Here is a 25,707-nt window from a genome sequence, read left to right as displayed (position 1 = left end):
ACCTTGCTTACAAGCTACAGCCACTGTAACATTTGGCGCTAATGCAAGTTGCTGACACAAAACCGGGGCTTCTACTGAGTCACAGCACTTGCTTCCCCAACCAAGGCCTTAATTTGCAATGATGGGCGATTTCTAGCGACATGTCCAAAAACGAGACGTCTTGTGAATAGATATGGTGTCTAATGACAATGAGAAGATACGTATGCTTTATGTCTATGGGCAACGTAAGAGTAATATTTGCAAAAATTGAGGGTTTTGTTTGCATTGAGCATCTAATCCTAGAGAAGTGAAATGAAGAAGCCAAGAGTGCGTTGGCGTCGTTGCAGTCTTTAAACGAGGTTCTCTTGGAAGAACTCGTTGAGCTTGGAAAAAGGAATAACCTCAGTACGATCATAAAGATCAGTATGACTAGCTCCACGAACCCAGTAAAGCTCCTTAGGTTCACCGGCCGCACGATAAGCGTTCTCGCTGAATTCCCTCGAGTGCGACTGATCGCCAGAGATGATGAGAAGTGGACGAGGGGAGATGATTTCAATGTCATTGAAGGGGTAGAAGTTGAGAAACTTGACGTTGGTGATGAGTGAAGGGTGAGTAGTCTGATTGCGCTGCCATCCCTCGGGAGTAAACTCGCCGCGAACGGTGCGGTAGAAGTCAAAGAACTCACGGGCGACATCATCCGACTGGCTTGTGAGTTCGTTTGGAGTGCCGACGGAGTATCCAGTCGATGCTCCGTCGACTTCAGCCCATCGACGTTGTGACGCATTGGCGATGATTGCTCTGCGCTGCTCGACCGATACAGCTCCTCTCAGACCCTGGCGGTTCACGGTGCCCATGTCGTACATGGAAACAGTAGCGATAGCCTGGATCCGAGCGTCAATCTTGGCCGCGTTGATGATAAATCCTCCGCTGCCACAAATTCCAAGCGCACCGATGCGATCGCGATCAACAAAGTTGTAAGTACCCAGATGATCGACCGCAGCGCTGTAGGCCTCGGTGTAGAAATCGGGCGATACGAGATTCTGGGGACCATCGCTTCTGCCCCAGAAGGGGAGATCGAGGGTCAGGGTGATGAAGCCCTCCTCTGCCAGCTTGGTAGCGTACAGGTTGGCGGACTGTTCTTTGACTGCGCCCATGGGATGGCCGACGACAATGGCGGGGGAGCTGGCATTGAGGCTTGCGTTCCTGGCCGTGAAGAGATTACCGACAATGGTAGTGTTGTAAATAGTGTTGAAGTGGATGGGCTGGATGGCGACGTCTTCGCTACGGTAGAAATTGTCGGCGCCGTAGGAGAGGTTCTGCGCGGAGGCTGGCATCACAGCTGTGAAGGCCATGATGCCTTGGGCAGCGTAGTTGAGGATGGACTTCATGGTGGACTTTTGCAGTGTAGTCACTGAATGAGGAGTTTGATGATGGATGTCTCCATTAGGCACGGGAAATAATAGTTATATATTCCTCATCTCCTGTATGTCTATGTTCCCACGTTGAAGATGCGTCATGACAGTGGATGAAGCAAACCAGGCCGCGTACTTCACCATCGTCAATTTCGAGGCTTAGTTATGCCAAGCCGTTCCAATTGATATGTTTTGCCGAGTGTTTGTCCGATGCATTCTCATAGTCATCGAGAGTAACGCAAGCTTGTGCAGGCGAAGAGAAGAATTGTGTCTGTGTTACCCCCGGGAGTGGATCCTTAAATGTCAGCAACTTGCATTAGCGCCGGACCTTAAGCGGGATGGAAGCTTCCAAGGCACGTCATTACACGGGTTGCCATTCAACCTTAATCAAAGAGTCTAAACAAACGCCCGAGGGCTATGCAGTGATAATCTGTAGACTGCTGAGCCTTCATGATCAAACTCTGCCCCCCGTCAACAGACCATCGCTCTGCCGCGGCATGTTCACCAACGGATAATACTTCAGCCCACTCTCTGGCTCGGCACAGACGGCGGTACAGCATCATCTACCTGCCCAACACCAGAGCATCTCTCACACGGGGCCGTCTCCCGATTCGTCTTACCAAGATAAAATTCAGCTGAAATCTTGTAAAGCTGCCATACAGCCTGAAGCAGCACAAGGTCCGCTACAATGATAGCAACGATAAGATTCCCCGCTGGTTTCAGCCGCGGGACCTGACAGATGTACGTTGTAGCGATGACAGACGGTGCAATGCCCAGGCTACCCGTCGTTTCCCTTAATGTGCTGTAACTGTCTTTCGCTGGACCTGATCTCAGATTCGCCATGCGGGCTGTTGAGAAGTTTTTCGTGTATCGCGTCAGCAACTTAGTATCGCTGAGAATGTTGGATTTGGAGGCTGCTTTCTGGCCAAGATCAACGAGTATTGTGGAATAAGCCGCTTTTGCCAGGGAGTCTGCTTTTGTCCATATGTTCGGATACGTGTGGCTCTTACCGAGGGCTTTTGCGGTTAAGGGAAGCGGTGAGCCTGGACAACAGGCGACTTCATCGATTTTGCTACCGTAGGAACGATAGTCGAGGCTGAAGAAGCCGGGGTTGTCAATACCAGTCTGCGTGTCATTGATCATGAAAGAAACTGTCCCTTTGTTGAGTTCTATTTTGTCGTCGTCGTCCCTGATAACCCCCCGTTGATCCTGGTGAAAACGATCCCCCCGATGACAGCGACTGGCGTAAACCACCGGAAGGGAAAGGGTTGGGTTATGGGGTAACTGAAATATGACTTATGCTCCATGGTCGGTGGTGATTAGACCAGAGGGCCGCGATCGAAGATGAGGCATTATTTTCATGTACTGAAGACCGAAATCAGGCTGTGAATAAGTCCTTGACTCCAAGATAACGGCTTTTTCAGCTGTGTCCTACAACCAATCAGCTGTTCGCTTTTTATCAGCTTACTGTCGTTTCAGTCCCGATTGAGGGCCTCACATAGTTCTTTCTATAAATATCTTTTAGCTAGTGGCTCAAGAGCTATCAAGCATGGGTTCGACCCTGTGTTCTACCTAATCAGTAAGATATAAATACCTCAACGTCGTAAGACTAAATTGTAACTGGACTAATCTGAGTTGAAGAGCCTCTATTAGCGTAGCAAGTCTTCTATCTTTCATCTTAAACGGAACCATTTCTCAATAGCACCTTCGTCATCCAAAGCCTCTCCATTCATCAGCCCATTAACAAAAGACTCTCCCAGGAACAAATAATCCTCATCACCAACACCGTCCACCGGTCGCACAACAAAAGGCGTGCATCCACCATAAAGAACACAAATATGGTCTCCAGGCTTCATCGACATAGGCCCCGTGCCAACGTACCCTAGTTCCGTTATGAAAAACCTCCGATCTACCGGTAGTGTATCTTTGAAGCTATTATGGATGTTGCTTTGACCCATGGGTGGTGGGATCTTCAGGCTCTTTACCAGCTCGACAGACGAGTCAATCTCATCTTGGTTGCCGTAGACTTCTTCGAGTATATATCTCAGTTGCCGTATCTTTTCCTCGTCGTCAAAAATCCCTTGTCTTTCGGGTATTGGGGCGCACAACTGAAGCACATGCTGTAGAAGCCTGAGGAGACTTCTTATCTCCTCTTTCTTATCTTTAATGGCAAGACGTCGTATCAGAGCAGATGATAGGTACTCCTTGAAATCGACCAGGTAACGGGTTGGATCCACGCAAGCTTTTAACGTGCATATGAGTAGTGTTATCAAATCAACGCCGTTTCTCGCAAGAATCAAGTCTTCATGCTGGGTCATTATCTCAAACGATTGTAGGATCCAGGGAATAGGTCCCCAACCTAATGAATCCATAACCATCTCCCTTGAGAGGCGTGGGTCTATTTCCGAAATTATTGCCTTGATTTTCTTCCAGTCATCTGCACTTGGCATAAATAGCCTTATCGCCATAGTGACAGTATCGGCACGTATTCCCCGCAGGGTCAATGTTCCTTGATATGTATCTCTGTCCATTTTGGCTTTCGAGTCTTTCGAAGAGTTGTGTGTACCATCTTGGAAAATCACTGAATATCCATGAAGCTGATGAAACCATGGAACCCATAACGGCCCTGTTTTCGTATCGAGATCCTGAACCGTAGAAAAGCGCAGAATGTCCAATTTCTCGGTCGCAGCGATGGTTTGGCGCACGAAATCTTGGTAGGCTCCCAGAACAGGCCTATTGTAATCTGCCATGATGTCATATCCCGTCTTATCTGCGAGCCCAATGAATGCATATATTTTATCCCGGGGATCCGATGCGTTGTATTCCACAAACCTGGTCACTAAATATGACAAATCTTTATTTTGGTAATTTCCCATTAGGACCGTGACCGCATCTTTCACAGCATGCGCTGTAAGCCAATTATTGAATACCCGAGGTATTAGTAGCCAACCTTTTGTAGAGCTGAGAAAGGTCACGCCAGGGATAATGATGCTCCCCCACAGGATCCTATAGGACTTCGCCACGGCTATCTCTTGGATGATCCACACTCTTGAGAAATATGGAAGGGCGAGCATATTATTGAAGGCTACCCAGGTCTGGGAGTCTTGTGCAGGTAGGCCGAGAGATGTCAGGGTCTTATCGTCAACAGGATCGGTGCTTAACGTCAGGCCAGGCCAACTATCATATGCCATTATGGAGATCATGTCAGCAACACGGGCAGACTCGGGTGATTCTGTCACGCCTAACCAAGCATTGACGAGCTCAGCTTTGCTGTATATATCTCTCATGACACTGACTTAGTGGCATCGCTCCTGGAGATCATTTTGATTGATGCAGATCTGGTCAATCCAGATCAAGCGACAATTCCTTATTTCCTTCAAACGATGCAAAGCTCCGTACAGATTGTCAGTGACGAAGAAGTCATGATCATTGCATAGAATTGATTTGCCATTTGTCATAGCTGGCGGTCCCCATACGTAGCTCAGCGCTTGGTACAAAGGTGCCGTTTCCAGTGAGTGCAATCTCAGAGTACATCTGATATTGCAATTGCTGTCGCCATTTTCGATCTCAAGGAGCCGAAATGATTGGGGGTTGGGTAATTTTTCATAGGGGAAGTTCTGATTGATCGTCATGTCATCGATTCTGCTGGAGTTGTTGAATGATGAGTTTTAGTTGAAGAGAGTGAATTATGTATGTCTGGGCGGCTCAGCTCTCGGCTCTGTTAGTGCGCGTGGGCGATTGGTTGTGAGAGGTTGAAAGGAATCCTGAAGGAGGGGTGCGTAGCGTATGGGGTCTTGGCAGGCGTTGCACAAGGCATTATTACTCAACATTTCACCTATTCAATTGAACCAAAGTAATATGGCTCTATTATTTTTCCGCTTCCTATTGAGTTCCCCACTGGAGCTGATAGATCGAGCTCGACACCTTGTACTCGCGCAACGCATTGATAGCGCCATCACCAGTCTCAGCGACACCGAGAAGACCCTTGTTTCCCGGCTTCACAAATCCTTCCTCGGCTGCCTTATCCAGCCAATCGATAATTCCGTTCCAATAGCCATCGATGTTGAGAAGGACAATACCCCGACTGTGAATGCCAAGCTGAATCCACGTCGTCGTCTCGAAGATCTCTTCCATGGTTCCGAAGCCGCCGCTAAGACCAATAAAACCACTGCCAGGACCTCCTGCAAAGACTTCTTCAGCCATAAGCTTCTTTCGCGTGTGCATGTCCTTTACGAGGGTAGTTCGGCCAAACACTGCTTCATCAGGAATATTCTGGGCCTGGCTCGAACCAGCTCGTTCGTGTTTGACGAGGGCCTCGGGAATAATGCCATGAACAGATTGAGGTCCATTGATCGAGACTAAAGTCTTGGCGATCTCTCCCATGAGGCCAACAGTCCCGCCACCGTAAACTATAAAGTATCAGTCACGATTGCTGGAGGAAGCCATTCAAGTAATCGACTGTCCCTAATCTTACGCACCAAGGTCGATATTATTTGCAGCCATCGCACGAGCGAGCGCTCTGGCAGCTTCCATATGAGCCGGACTGGCACCAGTGCCTGCTCCACAGTACACACAAATCTTGGTGCGAGCCACAGGAGACATGGCGCCTTCAGCCAGTGCTAATGACGGTGATGGTATAGGGTAGTCAAGGCGTTTACTGAATATTTGGGACGTCGCAGAATGGCGATGAGGATGGAAAAGAAGAAAGATTATAATATAAAGCTACCTCATAAACAGTTCTCAGTCAGAAACAGGAGATCGAGAGTATTTATGAAGTAATCTGTTTAGTTGTCATCCCACCAGATCTGAAAGAATGCTAATCACGGTGGGTACTGTCATGTAGCTCGGCCGAGGTTTGCACAAGAGGCGTTCCTTTATGACCATGCTTAGGCTATGACAGGAAAACAAGACAGTTTCAATCATCCAGGGCGTGACGGCATACAATTTCATCAAATGGCAAACACGAAAGTTTCAAGTGACCTTCTGGGGGATGGGTTATTCAACCCGGACCGCGATATTCCAATCTTTAACAGATTACAGCTCATATTACTAGGAGTGATGATAGCCGGGGCTTAGCCAGACAAGGATGTAGGCCAGATCCGTCTTCAAATCTCGGCCGTGTTCAAAATGTCTCACTCGTAATAATTGTGCAAAACACGGCCGACCGGGAACAACTACACATGCCAAATCCGAGATCAGTCCGAAGCAGTCAGCGTTCTGTTCTCGCATGCACTAATTGCTCTCGCCGCAAGATCAAATGCTCCAAAACTATTCCCTGCACCGCATGCGTGCGCCAGAACAAAGCTGCACAATGTCAGCGAGAGCCCGTCGCTGTTGTTTCGAGGCGCTCGGTAGGGCGCTCCAGGGCATCGACAGCGCTAGATGACCAGCCACCTGTAATTATCCCTGTCCAGGAAGCGGCCAGTCTCGCACAAGTGTCGCCAACTTCGATCGATGAGGTCGCTACTGTTAACCCTACAGCTGGTAGCATAGCTACAAGCACCAATGAATCCCTACCGCACATTGATGAGCGAATGATCGAACAGCTTTTGGCTTCGCTATCGACCCCCGATACTAGGTTGACCAACGAAGCTGCTGCCATGCTGGAGTTTCTTACCCACGGACGGCGTAATATTCTCAACCAATTTATTGGACGAGGGTCTGTTTCCACGTTTATGACCCAGCCTGTTCAAAAGTGGGATACTTTCCTGCCTGTCGGGGATGCCCGCTCACTGTTAGTGCTTCATGGCAAGCATTTGACCTGGATGCATAACACGGTTCATATGCCCACGTTTCTCCGCGAGTTTGATGAGAATATTCTCAAAGTTGAGTGTGACAGGAATTGGATAGCTCTGTATTATGCTCTTCTATCCGTAAGATGCGCGCCCTGCTGCCCAACTTGCAATTCTGACGCTCCACAAGCAAACGCTCCACCACCTCGACAGCGACTACCTGTCATCTCTACCCCAGCCTATAACTGGTGAGCTGCCTGGACATCCACATTATACAAATGATTGACGTTTCGATATGCAAGTTGACAGCAAAGCGTCGCGAATCTTGTTTGACAGGAGCAGAGAGATACTGTACAAGTCCGAGTTCATGGATAAGCACAAGCTGACCTCGGTTCAAACAATATGCTTGCTGGTTCAGGTTGCTCATAATTTTGACAAGTCCGACCTCATTTGTGTTCTCGTATCCTCTGCTATTCGCATCGCTCAATGCCTGAACCTCCATAGACTGGGACTTGACGACCCTGGTGCCGGTGTCAACGAGGTCATCGACCGCGAAGTGCGAAAGCGAGTTTGGTGGTTTCTGGTGCGGTACGACTGGCTACAGATCCCGTTCCAAAACACATGCCAGATTCATTATTCACAATTCAACACCCCGATGCCCGCTAACTGTCATGATGACGAGGAACGCATGATAAACGATGACAGAGTTAATGTACGGCCAGCTGAAATCTGCACTATTACTACTTGGACGAATTGCCTTGCCCAAAGTAAGGCGAGTCACTTTGAAGTAGCATGATAAAGGCTGACGGCAATCTCGCAGTGGCAATCGTTATGTGGAGACATCATGATCGCATGCTAAGAGTTGGCAATACACAGACTGATGATATTGATAGAAGATATAATGAAGTGATACGAGCCGATGAGGAGATCAAGGGCCTCTATCTCTCATGGTCTAACACGCTGCGAGATGTCAAGATCACGCCAAGCGACAATCCAACAACCGACGGTCTACCTACGGGCCTAATGCCAGCAATGCTTCTCATGAGTATTGCTCAGAAAGTCAGTAAAAATATACTATTAATCCATGCTCCTGACTGATAAGGTTGGCAGATCTTTACGGTTCATCGCCAATTCCAATTGTCGTGTTTTCGTGATAGGCGATACGCATTTTCTCAGGTAACAGCCTTCGATCAACCCTGGGATTACCACTGATACGCTGCAGCTGTCGTGTGTTTCGATAGCAGAACGAAGCATCGAAGCATTCCAGCGATGGCCTGATTGTCTTGAGGCACGCATATGCCGCAGAATGTGGACTACGCTGTCGTACATGATCAGCTGCTCAATCACTCTCCTCCTTGCTTTGCTCCTCAAGGCTCAGAATGCCCTGACACATGATTGGGAAAGGCTACGAGCTTATGTCGAGTATGGAAAAGAGTTCATTGGTAAGGAGGTACAGGTGAGCTCGATCGCTAAGAGAGGAGTTCGGTTACTCAGCGCGCTGATGGAGCTTGAGCGCACATCGAAGTTCTCATCGGATATTGAGGCGGATATTGGAGATACTATACGTCGCGTTGCGTTAGCTGACGACGACGGTGTTGAAGCGAATCCCGGTGAGGGCTATCAGATGGTCTTTCCGTACGGACAAGATCTTTGGGAGAGTCTCATGAGGGATACTACTGAGGGTGAACTGATATGATATCCAATGTGGACTGAACTTGAATCGAACATCAGAAGTCCATTAATGCCGTGATCTCCTAGTGCTCGTCTTCTCGAAACTAAAGTTCCACGTCACCTTACGAGTCCCTCCAACATCTGAAGACCCCATCCTTCCAACGTGTTGCAGTACACTTGGCGTGATAGCGTACTTCTTGAGATGATGGCTATCAGCGAAGCTTTCTATGAGCGAGTCGCCAGCAATAGCATCAGATGCGGTGTTCAGGGCGACACCAAGCGCGTCGAGGTGTTGCTGAGGTATGACTAGACCCTGTGCACAACACCCATAGTTTGGCATCTCATGAACGCCGGTTGGATACGGATTGACTGCAAGACGACCAGCAAGGAAGTACAGCAGGATAAAAGACGCCGTCCAGAATGTCAGGTGCGGTAGGGCCCAGACGGTGGACTTTGGGTGAAAGGTCTGGGATCTTCGTCGTGTGTCTATAGCCACTACCAGAAGGTAGAGCACCAAAACGATACAGTATACCGATATCGAATTGACGAGATACGTTGGCCATTCCTCAGCGTTCCAGCCCATGTATGTTTCGGAATAGAACAGTCGTAGGTACAGCCAGTTCTTTGCGTCTTCGGTTCGTTCGAGCTTGCCCAAGGCAGTGGATAGTCGACCTAGCCAATTGTGCGCAGCGATGATATCATCTTCTATCAAAGCGAAATACTCTGTTTGTTGCTCCTGGCAAGCTGTGATCAATGTAGCGTAGTCGCGGTGGACTCGGTCGTTTCGGGAGAGCTCATGGCTGTGATCTGACGCGACAATACGGTATCGTTTGGGAGCATCGACTTTCGAAGAGTTGCCGTACAAGAGAACTTGATCAGCCAGACGATCAAGCCATCGTTTCCCAAAAACTGGATGGGATGTTGGATCATCGTCTCCCAGTAGTATGACGATGTGTATCGATTGTCTCTGTTCGAGGCTGAGACCTTGGACAAGTGAGGCCACCGCTCTGGGTAAGAACTGCTCCCGTTCTCGCGTGACACTCGGTATGCCGACACATAAACGCTTACTCGAGTTTCGTGGTATTGCTTCGGTAGCGTTGTTGAAAGGAGGGAGTTTCGCTAGCTCCTCTACTGGGAAGTGTTCGGCAACGTCGAGTAGTTCATCGGCTTGCCGCTGCCGAATAGCACTGTATCGCGTCTCATAGGCTCGGCCCGAGTCATAAAAGAAGGAAGAAGGGTCGGAGAAGGTGTAGACTCTGCAGAGTTGGAACAAAAAGACCCACAAACTAGCCAAGGAGGCGTAAACGATAAAGAGCCGTCGGTTATGTCCTATCAGCATTGTGATGAAGATACAACGTAGCCAAAATGCTATACATGTTGAATATCAGTTGACGGATCTGTACAATGTTCTTATTAGAAGCTTCGGAAATATCTTGACTGCCGACTTGGTATGGCACATATTTTGCTACGTGCGTCTAGCGGCGGCCGACATGTGGACTTGTTGGTCATGATCGACCATAGAAGACCACTTTTAAACCTCGAAGCATCCCCGACGGGAGGCAATACGAGCTTTCTTAGGACAAAAAGGAACCATGAGTGTTTCAGCATATCGTATGGTACTGTTTAATACACATGGGTAATGATCCTCTTGGGTTGTGTGGTGGACTCACAATGAAGACACGGCTGAGATGTAGAAGTACCTCACATAGCAACTGTTCACTTGACTAAGAAGTCCATTTCTACTAGACTTTTAGGAGTCCCATCCCTAGCAAAGATCATCCGTCCCAAGTATCGTCCAAGCCCCATTTCATCTCTAATCTTGGCCTTCAGAGTCCTGCTACTAACGCCTCAAATGATAAAACATCAAGCTACAGAGCAAAGCCACAGACCACGTGGATTTGTTTCAAGCTACCTAAAAATATTCGAAGGATTCGGGGTTTAAAACGCGGCATTAAATATACGATGTCTGGATGACGTCTGCTTCGGAGCCGTTGTGGCAGTGCAGCGGCCGCTAGTCACTGGTAGTTTGCGAAACGGACTTGCTGAGTAACAACTTCGGCCTCATATTGTCAGCAAACTCGGGGCGAGCAATGGGACTTGTTTACGAGAACTACTGCGATGAAACGCAAAGCACAGTCAGTAAAACTCATGCGTTAAGAGTCAGCAAGCTTTAAGGCTATGAAAAAAGGTTGTTTACAAACAACAGAGCGCGCAGATCTCAATCTCGGGCTCCACTATCATCGCCCTACAAGGCTGGCATCATCATCGCGTGGACCTTCGGGCAATTCTCAAACTTGATGATAAAGTGACAAAATGTCCACTGGCTACAAGCAAGCTTCCAGGCCACACATAAGAACACACGCTACTGCTTGATTCGTGAGCATGGTCATTTGCTCCTGAGATTGAGTTTACGTATAGGATGGGAATCATCGCAACAACTAGACTCCAAGACAGGAACCCGACCCAGGCTAGTGGGACATGAAAAAAAATACACAGTATCTGTAAATGAGAGTGAAATGACACCACTTTGATCGTGAAGAATTTCTCAAACTGTCGATCTTGAGGCTGTGCGCAAGTTTGTCCAGTCTCGTCACTCCAAAAGGCGGCCGACCCGGTTAACACGGCTCAGCCGCACTTTCGGGCCATTCTCCGCAAGAGGATCTATGTAAATATCTACCTTGTTGTTCATTATGGAACCTGATTTTTTAGTTCTCCGATATGCATTCCTGGTTGCTATAAGTAACGATATTCCAGTCTCTAGGCTCTGGGACAAGCCCGCCCGAGAGCAAGAAAGGTGAAGACTTTAGACGATAATGACAAAATAAATTTAGTACATAATACCCCTATCATAGGCTAAGCCACCTAAATATTCACGTCGCTTGGTGTCGAGATCCTATGTTCTCTAGCAAGCTCTCATTAAATCACACTCCAAACCAGAGCAAAAGCTTGCTTATCCCCACGCATAGTCCTCGGCGCAGTGACACTAAGCGTGATCTTGGTGTCCCTCTCAGCAGGAATACCACTCCAAATAACCTGCTCCACGTTGTTGACATCATCAGGTCTATCACCCAAGTTTCCGAATCTGCTCGGTGCATCACCGACAGCAACCTGGAGATTGATGTTGTTCTGCAAAGCAGCACCAGGAAGATCCGAGTACACCATAGTGACCTTCAACGTAACAGTCTCCGAGTCTGGCCCATCAGGCATAAGAAGGTCTCCCAGGGTGAGTGTCTTGGTGAACTCATCTTGGCCATCCTCGTCAAGGACCTCAGCCTCCAAGTAGCCTTTGTTGGTAGTGATACCCTTGAGAATGATGGAGTTGGCGAGATCAACACGGCCGAAACCCTGGGCTTCAAAGCTGTTGCCCGTGTCCACAGCGCCGTTGACAAGCAAGGCTTTGAGCAACGCGGCACTTGGGGAAGTGACTCCATCCTTCTGCAGTGACTCTCGAAGGACAGCAACACAACCTGCGACAAGCGGAGTGGCCATGCTAGTGCCCGAACTAAACGTCCACGCAGGGTCACTTGAACGACCGTAATTGGCATTTGGCTGCGCAACTCTCGACATTGCCGACAGAATCATGGTACCTGGCGCAACGACATCAGGCTTGATGCGACGCTCGAGCGTAGGCCCCCGACTACTAAACCAAGAGATGCTGTTGGGGCTACCTTCAACAACTCCATCGGCCTTGAAGGCGTCGAAGCGGTTGTTCTTGGCTTTGCGACGGTTATCGCTTGACCCAACAGCAATGCAGTTCTTGGCCGCTGCTTGTGCGCCGATGTGGCCAAGATCAGTCTCCTCGCCACCGTCGTTACCAGCAGCGAAGCAAACCGTCATCTCTTGATGATTGGAAACGAAAGTGTCGAGGTCTGTGCTTGCGTTGTTGTATTCAAGCTGGCGCGTCCAGACGGGGCCCCAGGAGTTGGTATGGATGAAAGACTGGTGATCGAGCGCCTCTTTGAGTAGATCGCCGAGAGTCTTCTCGGATCGACCGAAGAGGCCACCGCGTCTGTCCAAGAGAGATTGGACAATGAGAGTCGCCTGTGGTGCAGTGCCTTGGATTGAACCGCCCATCTTTTCAGAGTGGCCGTCACCAAGGACAGACCCGCAAACATGTGTGCCATGCCCATCGGGGTCGTTGGTCTTGTCTGACCTGCCAATGGGGATGAGCTTCTTGACGCGACCGGTGAAGGCGTCATGGGTCTTGTTCTCATCCCCAGTGTCAAAGCCAGTGTCAGCGACAGTGACTATCTGATTGGCTCCTTTGAAGACGGTGTTGGATCCACTGGCATCGGCATGAAGGATCTCACGTGCAACATTGTTGAAGAAGGTGAGCTTGTGTACCTCTTGAATGGACCCAACACTGTCAATCTTGGCGATCTCTTGTAGCTTGTCATTGTTACCCGTCAGACGAATGACAGAGGCACCGTCTCTGATCGTGATATCCTCAGGTGAGATGCCAAGAGAATCTTGGATGCGTTGGGAGATATCCTCAGCAGAGTCATCCGCACGATTCTGAAGGACGATATCAACAGTACGGCTTTCGACCGCATTATCCTTCAGAGCTGGCTGGAGCTTTAGCTCTGGCTGCAGGGGCTTCGCATCCTTGACGAAAGCAAGGTCGCGCAGGGACTTGATGTCCGTGGGCTCATAGCGGCAGAGCCAGGTGTTGCCGCCGAGATATTCATGTAGCTCGACGTGGAGATCTTGGAGGGTTCTTTTCTCAGGCCTCTTGAGAGGGTCGTGGGTTTCGAGAACGATGTAATTAGTGTTCTCGGGGAGATGATTGACTCTCATCTCATCCCCGCCAGGCTGCTCAGGGCCATCCGGGAGGGACGAGACGGAGAAAGCATTTCCATTGATGGTAGGGCCAGGCATGGTGAAGGGGTTGAGTATAGGGGATTGAGGACAAGGATTGTGTGATGAGATATGTAAATGTCACTGTGAAGAGTGATGTGATTAAGCACGGGGTGAGAGAGGTTCTTATAGCAGCCTTGACGGACAACGGCAGCGATACCAGCGCCTCTCCTTCAGAAAACGGATGAGCCCCTCTCAAGTTATATCTGCAAGGGGGAGCAAGAAAGCTTGAGACCTCAGTGACGAAAAGATTTAGGCGAGCTTTCTATCTTTTGTTACATCTTTAGACTACTTTATTCTGGCATCCTGTCTTGATGGTAGCCATTTTTATGGCTCTCTGAGGACGATGTCTCAAGGTGCGGCTGAAAGCAAGAATCGATCAGCTGACAACCTTTTCAGCCCTACTGACATCGTGTAATTGATACATTACTATGTCGACTACTCGGGACTGCAGCATTGTTAAAACTCTTGCTCGTAATGGAGGTGGCGTGGGAGGGCAAGGGAGTCCAGGACCTTTATCCCACATGACAAAAGGATTTAGGCAAGCCTGGTGTATTTTAGAAGATTTTACGCTGAATAAATCTGGCACCCTGCTCTCACTTGGCAATCTTCTTGCTCTCGAGGGTAGTCAACTGTGACAATCATATGTGACAGGTGTATACCCTTGCATGAAGAGGCTTGCGGCTGAGCGTGGGTGATGAATGACTCCCTAATCCGGATAAACACACTTCATATCCCATACGTGGCTGGCTGAAGTCTAAAAGATGGCGGTGGGGGTACCGAATCACAGTGAGATGTTCCAACGGAGCACCAAGTCCCGGCACCCCTCACGTCAAGCCCTAGACTTGTCTAGACTGTCGAATTGGAGATGTCTTATGCATGTTTTACCATAAAAAGTGTAAATTAAGCTTAAACAGTTTGATGCGCTACAGCGTGCACGATAAGGAATGTGATAACAGTATTTGATAGTCCTTACTTCCGTTTTCTCACGGACATCAGACTGAGACATGTGGCAAACTCGCTTACCGACTTGTCTGCTGTATTTTCTACTGGCTTGTAAAACTTTTATTTATCTACCCTATTTCATGAAATGCGACAGGTTGCACCGTTAGCTGAGGTGCTAGGATCAGGGACAAAAGTGAGTCTGCCGACCCAGTGTCTGTTGACGTCGAATGAAGGTCTGCGATAAGATATCATTTACTTGCAAGAATGATTTCACAATCCTATAATTCCATGCAGCATTGATTGGAGCTAATGCTATTTTGATGACGAATTAATTTTACAAAAGTGCACAGTCCATAGCAGGTACTAGTTGCAGGTGTCTGTTGGGGTATGGACATATCGCGAAGGAACTTCTAGAGAGTCATCTACCAAATAGAGAGCGACGGATTTTGAAATGCTGTTGTTGGTAGTTCAAGCTTCTTGAGTTACCAAAAGCGTTTCACAAAAATGTTCTATCCTACGTAGAAGTCGAAAGCGCCCCCATCGTCACTGTTGAGCAAGCAGCGTCGTAGACAGAAGGCTTCACAAAGTCGACACGAGGCTTCGTGCTCTTACCCAGTTCAATCAAGGTCTTACGGCTGGGATCAAATCTAGGCCACCCAAGCTTGCTCAAACCAGACCAAGGATCATCGCTGAATGAGTACCAAGCATGTTGCATGATCTTGGTGAGCTTTTTCTGGTCCGCCGATGGCTCAATGCCACTGACATCGCCAGATGCGCCGAAGATCATGTGCAGATCAACTCCATGGTACGCGCCACTCGTAGGGAACAATCTCGTATTATCCCAGTCTGCCAGATACCGGTACGCCCATGATGGTGTATTGTGATCTCGTCGCGCCTTGGCCTGGTACGATACGGGACAGGTGAATGACTCGAGAAGGAACGATTTGACTTGGGCGTCGGTAGGAACAACTCCATTTCCGTAGGCGGGAATACGGTAGTATCCGTCTTCGTTATTGTTATTGCCAAACAGAATGGGGACTTTGACAAAGTTTCCGCTCTTGGTTCGACTAACGTAGTCTGAAAAGACAATCTCGTTATCTGGCTTGGGGTAAAATGGAGGGATGGATCGAAGAACACTAGAGCTAGCAGCAGGCTTGATACTAGCAGCTGCCTTCTTGATATCCTCCCAGTCGACCTTGCGCATACAAGACATTACCTCGCTGGTAGTGTTGCATCCTACAGCTGCCACAACCGAAGCCCAGTTCTTCTCTTGGACAGCAGCGGAGTTGACAGGGAAACTAAAAGCGTTGCCTGATGGGGCGATGATCCCGTTGACGATTGGGTCCTTCTTGTAAGCGTACGTCCAGTAGTCAACAGCTACGCCGCCTGAAGATTGGCCGGCGATGGTGATCTTGGAAGGATTGCCTCCAAATCTCCAGATGTTATCGCGAACCCACTCGACAGCAGCTCGTTGATCGCGTAGACCTAAGTTCTGAGTCTCACCGGGTGCACCGGGAAAGCCAAAGATGTTGATACGGTAGTTGACGGTGATGACGACAATGTCCTCTGCGTCAGCAAAGTATTTGCCATTGTAGAAAGGACTGTCGGTGTTTCCGATAGCAAAGCCTGTATCACCAAATCAGTCTCGGTCTTGATACACGACACGCTAGTAACTTACGTCCACCATAGAAGAAGACAAGCACGGGCTTGTTTGCTCTGGCAGAGTTGGGCGTGGCCTTGGACCAGATATTGAGTGTCAAACAGTCTTCACTCTGGGGAGTTCCGGCCGCGCTGGCAAAGTATGAAATGATCCGCTGGGCTTGGGGTGTCATATCAGGATAATCCACCTTTTTACTCGCCGTCAAGGGACAATCATATCCAAAACTCTGGGCCTCGAAAGGCTTCTTGGAGTAAGACGTGATGCGCTGAGGAGCCGCAAACCTCAACTTGTCCACTGGCGGTTTCGCATAGGGAATACCCAGATATTCAACAACACACGGCGAATTGTCTGCAACATGGCCAGTGATGGGTCCATTCGCCGTTTCGACAGTGATGTACTTGGATGGGTTGCATTTCGACGTTGCAGCAGTCAGACCTGCCCAAAGGGCGAATGCAAAAGCCCAATTGACCGCGTACATGATGGAGGTGCAGTAGCGCAGGGGGCGACAGAAGGCAAAGTCACTGTCTCAAGTTGGGATGGGGAGATTTGGGAACTTTATTTAACCACTGGGACGCGCATCGGGGAAGTGCCCTGAATAGGAATCCACAAAGGATGTGACCAGGTCAGGATGAACTTAGCGGCCGACCTTTCCGGATCAACGGTTTGACAGGGGCACGGCCCGCAGACAATGGGATGAAGAATGAAGCCACAAGTTAATTCCTATAGTAGTGTTTCTTTGCAATGGAACATGGGAGAATTGTAATCGAAATGCTCACTCTTATTTCCATGTTTTCGTCACCTCAATGGTTCGTGACCAGTCTCATCTTTCCAACCTCCGCAAAACAATACGCCGTGCCTCACCCCTGCATGAAATGACACCACCAATTGGTTGGTTCACCCCGGATGGCAGGCAAAAGGACCGTTCATCCTTTCTACTTCGGAGATTGATTCTATTCCCTCACTACCAAGACAGGATGGTCGCTACGGATTCTTCGTTGGCCCTCTCGTCATTCGATACCTACTCACTCTAATGAGCCGACAATGCGGTTACACTTCCGTTGTCTCCGAAAGCAAGTCCTCGTGACTTTGGAACCAACATACGATGGCCCGGCACTACTTGTAGCAGTACCGTTCTGCATCATATCGTGATGTGCCGGGTGACATAGGTCTATTGCACCATTGGCTGTGCCGCGCTGTTGGAACCGATGTCTGCGCAACTTTATATACTGGGGGTCCTCCTTGGCCCCTCTCCAAGTGCCACTCTAGCCCGTCCGTGTAGGGTGAAGCCACAAAAATGATTGACAGAGGCATGGGATTTCCCGCCGATGGCGTCGACAATCATGGCTGGAAGCTCTACATCACATCTTTAGTGATGATCATTTCATCAGGTCTGTTTGTCGTTGCGAGATGTATTGCGCGGTACTCAATACACAAGCTCGGATCAGACGATGTTGCCATTATTGTTTCTCTGGTATGTTGTTCGACCCTCCCAATGATACCATCGCTAATTCTCCAAGATATCATCTGTTCTTCTGTCGACGTACATACAGCTTGCGATACACCATGGCTACGGAATGCACAAAGCCGATCTCGAAAAGCCCGATCTTCGCATGGCGTTAAAGATGTTCTTTATCGCTCAGACACCATACAAGGTAACCGTCTGCCTCAACAAAGTCGCCGCGATTCTGCTATATCTCCGATTATTCGTCACGAAATCGTTTCATCTTTGGTCATTTGTGGTCTTGGGCGTCGTGGTTGGATACAGTATTGGTGGTGTTGCTGCGACAATTTGGCAATGTGTCCCCATCAAAGGCGCATGGGACAAGTCAGTTGATGCCACGTGCATCGACTCGAATAAGTTTTGGGTTGCTTACGCTGTCCTCAATATCCTGACCGACGTTATGGTCCTGGCTCTTCCTATTCTACCCATCATGCGACTCCAGACGAGTAGACGGGAGAAACTTCTGCTCTGCTGCATCTTTCTTCTGGGTGGATTGTACGTACAAATTCCGAAATCTTCAGACAAGAGCTTACCAACGTCACAGTGTAACCATTACATCGATCCTCCGAGTGACCTCTGTGTCAAACTCTCTTAAGAATAAAAAAGACATGACGTGGAACTTCATCGATCGCGGCGTATGGACTCTCATCGAAGCTAACCTCGGCATCATCGCTGCATGTCTGCCTGTGCTACGGCAACCTTTGGGCAAGATCTTCCCCCGCATTTTCGGATCAACCAAAAAGAGTTCCTTGTACTATACGGGGCCGGGTGGTCCCGCAAAGGGCTACAACTTGTCAGATATAGCTGCTAGGAGCCCTCGTCCAGGTATCTGGAAGAGCGACGCCTCTAGATCTGAACAAATTATTTCTGTTGGTGGACCGCAAACGGAAGCAAGTCGAGACAGCGACGAGCGGTGTATTATTGCTGATTCAGTCAAAGGGGGCGAGTTTGGCAGTGAGCTGGCTACTCATAAACCTGATCTAAGTAGATAGAAGCCGCAAAAGTTATTAATTGTATTTATGGATTCATATCAAGGCAGTTATGTACTACTTTACGTCAACCCAAGACACAATAACAAAGTCCTTTTAGAACTAAGATTTTAGGCCAAGAATAACCATAATATTAACTCAATTACTGCATGATCAAACATGATGTAGTTTAAAACTTAACGCAAAGAATGATGAAGAACGTTCGCCTTTGGTAGATGAGCTCTAACTATTAATCGTAGATTACAGCAGGTTCAATCTCAAAGTCAATAGACTGCGTATCAGCAGTAGGACCATTACCCTCCCGTCCCATAACAAGAGCAATACCCGTTGTCAAACCAGAATACGCATAAAATCCCGTAAACGTCCCAGGCAGGGCCGAACAAATCGGGATCCTAGTAAGAGAGTCCTCCACGCACTGCCCAGCGGGAGCAGAGCACTTCAGCCTGCGATCGCGAGTCTGCTCGCATGTGAGTATAGCGATCCCGCCCATGACGTTGGTCTCGGTGCCGGGATCGCAGAGCTTGAGGAAGTGGATGTCGCTGTTGCTATCGCTATCGCTGTCTCTGACGCCGTATTGGAGACAAAGGTAGTTTCCATTGGCTATTTCTCTGACTTGGTTTGTGTCGGAGTCGATGGAGAATGCGAGGATTGGCGGGGAGCCTTCGAGGTTCCATCCCATTTCGTAATCTGTTGTTACATGGCCGCGGAGTTTTTGTCCGTAGACTTGCGTGTCGGTAGCGATGACGTTGAATGTTGGGATTGGAACGAAGGTATCTGCGGTTGTGGTGGTGGCATCGGCTGTTGTTGTCTCCGCAGACGTAGTCACCGCAGTGGGTGTAGCCTCCTCGGTGGTCGTAGCATCTGTAGTGGTGGTCTCTGCAGTGCCAGTTGTCGCAAGCGTAGTTGAAAAATCGACTGACACTGATGTTTGGGTGGTAGTGGCTGGCTCAGTAGCCTCAGTTGTAGCCTTATCATCAGCAGTAGACGCGAGACTGGTAGTAGTCGACAGATCGGCAGGAATAGCAGCCGTCGTTTCAGCTTCGACAGTCGTCGTTGGAGCAGTGGCAGAAATGGTCGAAGTAACAGTCTCGGCAGACAAAACACCTGTATTCAATTAGAAATGATCTCCAAGTATCCTCCCAGAAAAAAACTCACTAGAACTGGCGGAAGGTCGAGGTTTGCAAACGCTAGCCATTGCAACATCAGTCGCAAGACCAAACGCGAAAAGGATGCTGAAGCGCATTTTCGTAGCGATAAAGAGTGACAAGAGTTGGATTGGAAGAGACACTATAGATCAAAAGGAATCGTGGAAATGCGAAGGCGGATTAAACGGTTTTATCTACATTTTGTCAGGGGTTCATTTTTCTACGTGACAGCTGGCTGATGAGGCTTGGCGCTATTGACAGAGGCCCTCAGCTGGCTCAATAGCCCGGGTACTAGCCTCACGTTAAAATTAATTTATCAACTGATGCTTCACGGCGGTCTAGAGTGCCAAGAACCTTGTTCCAATCATAATTCTGTTCAAGCGACGAATAACGACACTGAAAAAGCATTCCATGACAAACAACTTGGCTGTCTGACTATTCAACTGCAAGCTTCATTGACCCTATACCCGGTATGATTGATCGGCAGTTTCATCTATGGTAAATAAACTGATAATTAAGTCCAATACTAGGCTTATATACATTATTGGTACGTAGATTAGTGGGCTTAGGCTTCTCGTCGTGTGATGCGAACAGGGAAGTCTTCAATCAGCCAAATTCCCTACACCACCAGTCAGTAGCCACAATGTCAAACCGGAGGAGACAGCTTACAGCGTTCATGATATGAAGAGGTCTTTCAGGTCGAGCCATACAAAAGTCAAATCGTCGCAACAACTGTCAGGCATCATTAGTCACAAGCCTTACCATCATCAAACAGTCAAGACTCACCTCAACAAAGATCTTGTTCAGCTCAATAAATGCCACCGGTTTGCCCAGACACTGATACTTTCCGGTCGAGAACACAAGACTGACAACCTCAGCCATAGCTTCGTATTTCGCAGGATCCGCATTGATCCATCGCTCAGGAGAAAAGAGACTTGCATCCTGACCAAAGATCTCCTTGGAGTGATAAACAGCAAATGGCGACTGTCCGATCTGTGTACCTCCGGGGATGAACTTTCCATCGATTTCATCACCTTGAGGGGGAACCTGTTTGAACAGTGGCCCAGCTGCTGGGGCTTTGATCCTCAGACCTTCTTGGATGACGGCTTGAAGATAAGGGAGTTTTCTTGCTTCAGCGTCGGTAATCGGGGATGAGATACTTCCGGCCTTGATTGCGGTGTCGATTTCGGCTTGAAGTTTGAGATACATAATGGGATTGCTTAGGAGACTGAGCATGATGAGGCGAATGGTAGTTGCTGAAGTGTCACTTCCAGCGACGACGTTGAGAAGAGATTCCCTGGAAGCTTCTTCTTGTGTCAATCCGTGACGGATGAAAGATCCAAGCATGTCTGGTCGCGACTCGGCGCCTGGCGCGAATCGTTCCGCGACCTTCTTGTTCGCGACGCTACAATTGTCAGCTTCCCGCAGAATTTGACACCGACAAAACTCACCCGATGAAAGCACCAAACCCAAGCTTATCACTCTCTTTGGGCAAGGCACCACTGAACAGTCGTGAGTGCAGTAAGGACACTAGCGACGGGATATTTGCAATGAATAAAGTTACTGGGAAGTAAGATTTTGTGATCTTGATAAAGTCAAAGACGTCGTCATCTTGCTCGATGTATCCGAATGGCTGACCGAAGGCAAGATCGCTGATGACATCTAGAGTGAAAAACTGGATCTTTTGAGCAAAGTCAACTGGGCGGTAGTCTTGATTTGCTGAGAGATACTTTGTCTCCAGGAGGTTGATAAGTTTGGCGATATGCTCATCGATGGTGTGCTCAAGAGACTCGTTTTCTTTACCAGAGTACTGGTTCTAGAGTCAGGCTACATGTCGCGATGGTAGGTCTATCAGAGGACTTACACCAGCGGCCATCTTGTTGCGCAGCTTTGCATGGGCGTCATCATCTCTCATGGAGAAAAGATTATCTTTTCCAGGCTCGAAACGAAGAGCATTGTACCCTGTCCACTACGGTTAGCTCATCATCGTATCTCCCATCAACTGAAAGAGACAAAAGCTTACAGGGTCCTCTTGTATAAGCCGAGCGACTTGACATCATGCGCTTGAGCAGCTTGGGATCATCCGTAGCCAGCTCATTTGGCCCAATGCGCACGAGAGATCCTGGAAATAGAGTTAGCTACTCTTGCTAAGAGTGACATTTAGACATACCGTATTTTTCATTGGCCTGTTGAATCGCATAAGGCTGAATTCCCTTGAAGGATTGTCTCACCATCCAAGCTTTGGAGAACCCCGCCCAAAATGGACCAGGAACATGTGATAGTCGGTACCAAGTGCGCAACGTGTCAGCTACGAAGAGAACCACTAGCCCAAGGATCGCTGTGGCGATGACGGCCCGAGGATGGTCGCCAACGCCTTGCCAGACATCGCGCAGGAAGCCTGCAGAGGTATCGCTTTCAGCGCTCATCTTCAGAGGTGTTTGAGCAGTGCATCAAACAGTGATGAGCGGGCGAAGGAAGAGAAAGCATTTCGTTCAGGAGCAATTGACTAATCAGACTAATCAGCCGACGACGCCGTTGGAGATCAAGATACCCTGTAACGGTGCAGGGCTGCACCGGACTTTGTCCAATCAGAACATGTTGATTTGACGGCGCATGAACGCTACCGAGCTTGACGTTGATAAAAACCACGCATATCAGGCAGTACAGCCCCTCTAACAAGTTCGTTGGTCTCCAGTGTACCGAACAGTTAGTGGAGCTGTATCGCCAACAGCGGGCCAAGACCCCTAAAGGATCTGACTCTGCACACCGATGGCGCATTCCGGAAGCCATCCCCGTCCAAATCAATTCGCGGAACATCAGTAACGCCACACTCCGGATTGAAGGAGCCCATCACGCTACACAAGGCACGGCCCGGCACAAAAAAATAAAGAAAGAGGGGGCGTTTCTTTGAATCAATACTCCGTGATCCACAGCTTAATCACACTCTGGCCCCATCGACGATGGCACTTCAAGCGTCCCAGCACGAGGGCAACACTCCGCCCCCAGAGCCTGTTATCCAAATCCAAGATGCCATTGTAAGAAAGTCTGGGGTTCTATTTTTGTGCATGAGCGGGGTTTGATTTGACGTGCATAGGCTGCAGGTGACGACGACGATGCCGATTCCTCGATTGGCGAGGTAAGTTTCAATGACTCGCGTCTGCCATGGGTCACTTTACGCTTTGACGGAGCCTCATAATGACGTATTTTGATGATGCATAGGAAGTAGAGCCGTCGGTTGTTTCAATCTCATCTAGTATTTTGGCTTATCGACAGGAAAATGGTCGCAGCTATCATGCTTTGAGTAGTGGGAGTAAGATAATCTCGTGCCGACCGGGAGCAAAAAACTGACCAGTCATAGAATATGTCCTGCCGAATGACGAAGTAGGTTTGATCAACAGACTCAATACCGGGTCGGGTATTTTGCATACTACATGTTACTGACTGAATGAAAGGAAGAGAATGAAAGATTGGGTATGTCAGAACTTGCAATTGTCAGAGCAATGCTGACATGACTAGACTTACAACACGAGCTTTACGTACGAACGCTCGACGGAGGCCTCGCTCTATGTCCGAAAGCGAAAGGCGCGAATCGCGTTCTGGATATGGGAACAGGCACTGGCTCATGGGCGATTGATTACGGTAAGATCTTGTTGCAATACATGAAATAAAATCAGGCGCTAACATGTGTCCAGCTGATGCAAACCCTCAAGCAGAGGTAACAATGTCTTTGTCGCGCAGCTTGCTTGATCTTACTGACTTTGTAGGTCATCGGCGTTGACCTGAGCCCGATCCAACCAGCTCTGTACGCAAAGCCTTTGACACTCGACCGCGTGATAAAATACTGACATCCCTTCTCAGTGTCCCACCAAACGTTAGCTTCGAAATAGACGACCTCGAAAAAGAATGGACCTGGACCCAGAAATTTGACTTCATCTTTGCCCGCATGATGCTCGGCTGCTTCACTGACTTTCCGCAAATCATAAAAGTTGCCTTCGACAACCTCGAACCCGGCGGTTATCTTGAACTCCAAGACATGTCCCTCCCCGCCCGCTCCGACGACGGAACCCTCCACTCCGAAAGCTACCTCTCCAAGTGGTGCAGATCCTGCTTCGAAGCTGGTCAGAATCTCGGTCGTCCCGTGTTTCCGACAACAGAGTATAAAAACTACCTCGCTGCCGCTGGGTTTGTCGACATCGTCGAGGTGCAGCAGAAGTGGCCGACAAATCCGTGGCCGAGAGAAAGGAAGTTTAAGGAGCTGGGGGCGTGGGCCTGCGCGAACATCGCTGGCGGCTTAGATGGCTTGTCGTTGGCGTATTTCACGAGGGGGCTTGGGTGGTCGACTGAGGAGACGAGGGTGTTTTGTGCGCATGTGAGAAAGGACTTGCAGAACCCTAGGATTCATGCGTATTGGCCTATGTAAGTGCCGACTGAATCTGATTGGATGATGTGACACTGACTTTGGGATTAGCTACTTTGTCTATGGTAGAAAGCCACTGACTCCTGCAGGATCCCCGTAAGACTCGTTTCTCTTGAGATATGATAGAGCGTGGCTTTTGTGTGTAGTTTAGCCACCGCCTCATCTGATGAAATTATGAAAGTCTATGAGAAGAAACTTGGTTCATTGAATGAGCTTACATGTCATGAGACTTGCTTGATAAGCGGAAAGGTAGTGATGATTATGCATGCATCTTGACGCTAGAGGCCAACCATTAAGGACTGCAGCCCCTCATATCGTCTCGTGTAAACTATATACTTGGGCTGTAGAAGATGATAACTTCCCTTGCTTTTAATTATCGCCATCTTATGATGTCATGTCTTCTGTTCCGTGGGCGAAATGGCTTGCTGCAGAAAACCTGGCGTGTCACCTCCATTTCCATCAACTGTTGCTGAGTGCAAGAAGGCTTACAAAAAGTGCTGGTACAATTGCGTGGAGCTTTGGAGGAAAGCAAACAACGAGGGTGGTTTTTGATAGAAAAGCAATATCTTCTATGATACGGAAAGTGGTTGTTAGGCGGAAGTACAAAAGATGATTCCATCATAGATAGACTTTCTATTGCTAGTCAAATGGATGGAATGCACAATGATCATATTTTTGTGCCAGAAGTCACTTGCAACTGTCAGTACTCAAAGTGAGACCAGCCAGGCGTCAGCCTACCACATTATATGACGTGCTCTGATGCGGGAGGCCGACCACTTACCCCGCCGCATGATAAATTCGATAAGAAATGATGGTAAATAACTTCCACAGCCTTCGGAAATGTAAACTTCTAAAATAAATCATCTCATACGAACGAGAACAAGACGAGTACCTTGGCTACTCACAGCACAGAGTATCAAGAACTACGACATACACGCACCATAACAACGATCTTCGAGATGAAGCCCCTCCATCTTCTTATTGCAATCACCTCTTTTTCGACGACCGCCGTCGCAGGTCCGATCGCTTACGGCGTTTGTCAGGCGGGATGTGCCTCTGTCGCGATGGCTTGCTATGCAGCTGGCGGTGCGACCTGGGGAGCTACCGCCGGAGCCACGGCCCCAGCTACAATTGCAGCGTGCAACAGCGCATTCGGAGTTTGTTCTGCTGCTTGCGCTCAAACGGCTTTGATCGCTCCCACGCCATGATCTTGGGGTTGGGCCAGGTCACTGGAGAGGGTATTTCTTGTCGAGAAACCGCAAAGTGACAATATTGTTTTATGTTCCTGAGGGGATACCCGCTTTTATGATGGGGTGGTAGGATCAGAATGGGAAGAAATACTCATATTGGGAGGAAGCATGGGTTCCATCACTGTGTGCTAGGCGTTGGTCAACTCATT

General features: G+C 48.8%; 12 protein-coding genes across 12 annotated transcripts; 3 read left to right on the top strand and 9 right to left on the bottom strand.

The window, feature by feature from the left end:
* Window positions 1-329: 329 nt before the first annotated feature.
* Window positions 330-1,367, bottom strand: FPRO_12306 (putative alpha/beta superfamily hydrolase; the record flags this gene model as incomplete). The annotated part of the gene is made up of 1 exon (XM_031224088.1): window positions 330-1,367. One exon carries the CDS (start codon window positions 1,365-1,367, stop codon window positions 330-332), a length of 1,038 nt encoding a protein of 345 aa, XP_031089382.1.
* Window positions 1,368-1,910: 543 nt separating this feature from the next.
* FPRO_12305 (uncharacterized protein) lies at window positions 1,911-2,534 on the bottom strand (the record flags this gene model as incomplete). The annotated part of the gene is made up of 1 exon (XM_031224087.1): window positions 1,911-2,534. One exon carries the CDS (start codon window positions 2,532-2,534, stop codon window positions 1,911-1,913), a length of 624 nt encoding a protein of 207 aa, XP_031089381.1.
* A 530-nt stretch (window positions 2,535-3,064) lies between these two features.
* On the bottom strand, window positions 3,065-4,141 carry FPRO_12304 (uncharacterized protein; the record flags this gene model as incomplete). Its single annotated transcript, XM_031224086.1, has 1 exon — window positions 3,065-4,141. The coding sequence occupies one exon, from the start codon at window positions 4,139-4,141 to the stop codon at window positions 3,065-3,067; it is 1,077 nt and encodes a 358-aa protein (XP_031089380.1).
* A 1,132-nt stretch (window positions 4,142-5,273) lies between these two features.
* FPRO_12303 (uncharacterized protein) lies at window positions 5,274-5,993 on the bottom strand (the record flags this gene model as incomplete). The annotated part of the gene is made up of 2 exons (XM_031224085.1): window positions 5,274-5,800; window positions 5,870-5,993. The coding sequence occupies 2 exons, from the start codon at window positions 5,991-5,993 to the stop codon at window positions 5,274-5,276; spliced, it is 651 nt and encodes a 216-aa protein (XP_031089379.1).
* Window positions 5,994-6,571: 578 nt separating this feature from the next.
* FPRO_12302 (uncharacterized protein) lies at window positions 6,572-8,819 on the top strand (the record flags this gene model as incomplete). Its single annotated transcript, XM_031224084.1, has 6 exons — window positions 6,572-7,264; window positions 7,314-7,371; window positions 7,426-7,890; window positions 7,944-8,182; window positions 8,234-8,299; window positions 8,346-8,819. The coding sequence occupies 6 exons, from the start codon at window positions 6,572-6,574 to the stop codon at window positions 8,817-8,819; spliced, it is 1,995 nt and encodes a 664-aa protein (XP_031089378.1).
* A 42-nt stretch (window positions 8,820-8,861) lies between these two features.
* FPRO_12301 (uncharacterized protein) lies at window positions 8,862-10,133 on the bottom strand (the record flags this gene model as incomplete). The annotated part of the gene is made up of 1 exon (XM_031224083.1): window positions 8,862-10,133. One exon carries the CDS (start codon window positions 10,131-10,133, stop codon window positions 8,862-8,864), a length of 1,272 nt encoding a protein of 423 aa, XP_031089377.1.
* Window positions 10,134-11,710: 1,577 nt separating this feature from the next.
* FPRO_12300 (uncharacterized protein) lies at window positions 11,711-13,672 on the bottom strand (the record flags this gene model as incomplete). The annotated part of the gene is made up of 1 exon (XM_031224082.1): window positions 11,711-13,672. One exon carries the CDS (start codon window positions 13,670-13,672, stop codon window positions 11,711-11,713), a length of 1,962 nt encoding a protein of 653 aa, XP_031089376.1.
* A 1,438-nt stretch (window positions 13,673-15,110) lies between these two features.
* On the bottom strand, window positions 15,111-16,734 carry FPRO_12299 (uncharacterized protein; the record flags this gene model as incomplete). Its single annotated transcript, XM_031224080.1, has 2 exons — window positions 15,111-16,222; window positions 16,275-16,734. The coding sequence occupies 2 exons, from the start codon at window positions 16,732-16,734 to the stop codon at window positions 15,111-15,113; spliced, it is 1,572 nt and encodes a 523-aa protein (XP_031089375.1).
* An 816-nt stretch (window positions 16,735-17,550) lies between these two features.
* FPRO_12298 (uncharacterized protein) lies at window positions 17,551-18,749 on the top strand (the record flags this gene model as incomplete). Its single annotated transcript, XM_031224079.1, has 3 exons — window positions 17,551-17,727; window positions 17,774-18,252; window positions 18,302-18,749. 3 exons carry the CDS (start codon window positions 17,551-17,553, stop codon window positions 18,747-18,749), a joined length of 1,104 nt encoding a protein of 367 aa, XP_031089374.1.
* Window positions 18,750-18,975: 226 nt separating this feature from the next.
* FPRO_12297 (uncharacterized protein) lies at window positions 18,976-19,989 on the bottom strand (the record flags this gene model as incomplete). The annotated part of the gene is made up of 2 exons (XM_031224078.1): window positions 18,976-19,850; window positions 19,902-19,989. The coding sequence occupies 2 exons, from the start codon at window positions 19,987-19,989 to the stop codon at window positions 18,976-18,978; spliced, it is 963 nt and encodes a 320-aa protein (XP_031089373.1).
* Window positions 19,990-20,456: 467 nt separating this feature from the next.
* FPRO_12296 (uncharacterized protein) lies at window positions 20,457-22,317 on the bottom strand (the record flags this gene model as incomplete). Its single annotated transcript, XM_031224077.1, has 7 exons — window positions 20,457-20,510; window positions 20,561-20,623; window positions 20,678-21,296; window positions 21,343-21,701; window positions 21,756-21,853; window positions 21,915-22,013; window positions 22,062-22,317. The coding sequence occupies 7 exons, from the start codon at window positions 22,315-22,317 to the stop codon at window positions 20,457-20,459; spliced, it is 1,548 nt and encodes a 515-aa protein (XP_031089372.1).
* A 534-nt stretch (window positions 22,318-22,851) lies between these two features.
* Window positions 22,852-24,408, top strand: FPRO_12295 (uncharacterized protein; the record flags this gene model as incomplete). Its single annotated transcript, XM_031224076.1, has 10 exons — window positions 22,852-22,926; window positions 22,986-23,027; window positions 23,111-23,201; window positions 23,250-23,272; window positions 23,344-23,362; window positions 23,408-23,530; window positions 23,584-23,606; window positions 23,656-23,693; window positions 23,750-24,307; window positions 24,360-24,408. The coding sequence occupies 10 exons, from the start codon at window positions 22,852-22,854 to the stop codon at window positions 24,406-24,408; spliced, it is 1,041 nt and encodes a 346-aa protein (XP_031089371.1).
* Between the last annotated feature and the right edge of the window lie 1,299 nt (window positions 24,409-25,707).

The sequence above is a fragment of the Fusarium proliferatum genome (assembly GCF_900067095.1).
Source record: "Fusarium proliferatum ET1 genome assembly, contig: FPRO_scaffold015, whole genome shotgun sequence".
In the NCBI taxonomy this organism is placed as follows: Eukaryota; Fungi; Ascomycota; class Sordariomycetes; order Hypocreales; family Nectriaceae; genus Fusarium; species Fusarium proliferatum.
Note: the sequence above shows the minus strand (reverse complement) of the source record. Positions and strands in the feature narration are given on the sequence as shown.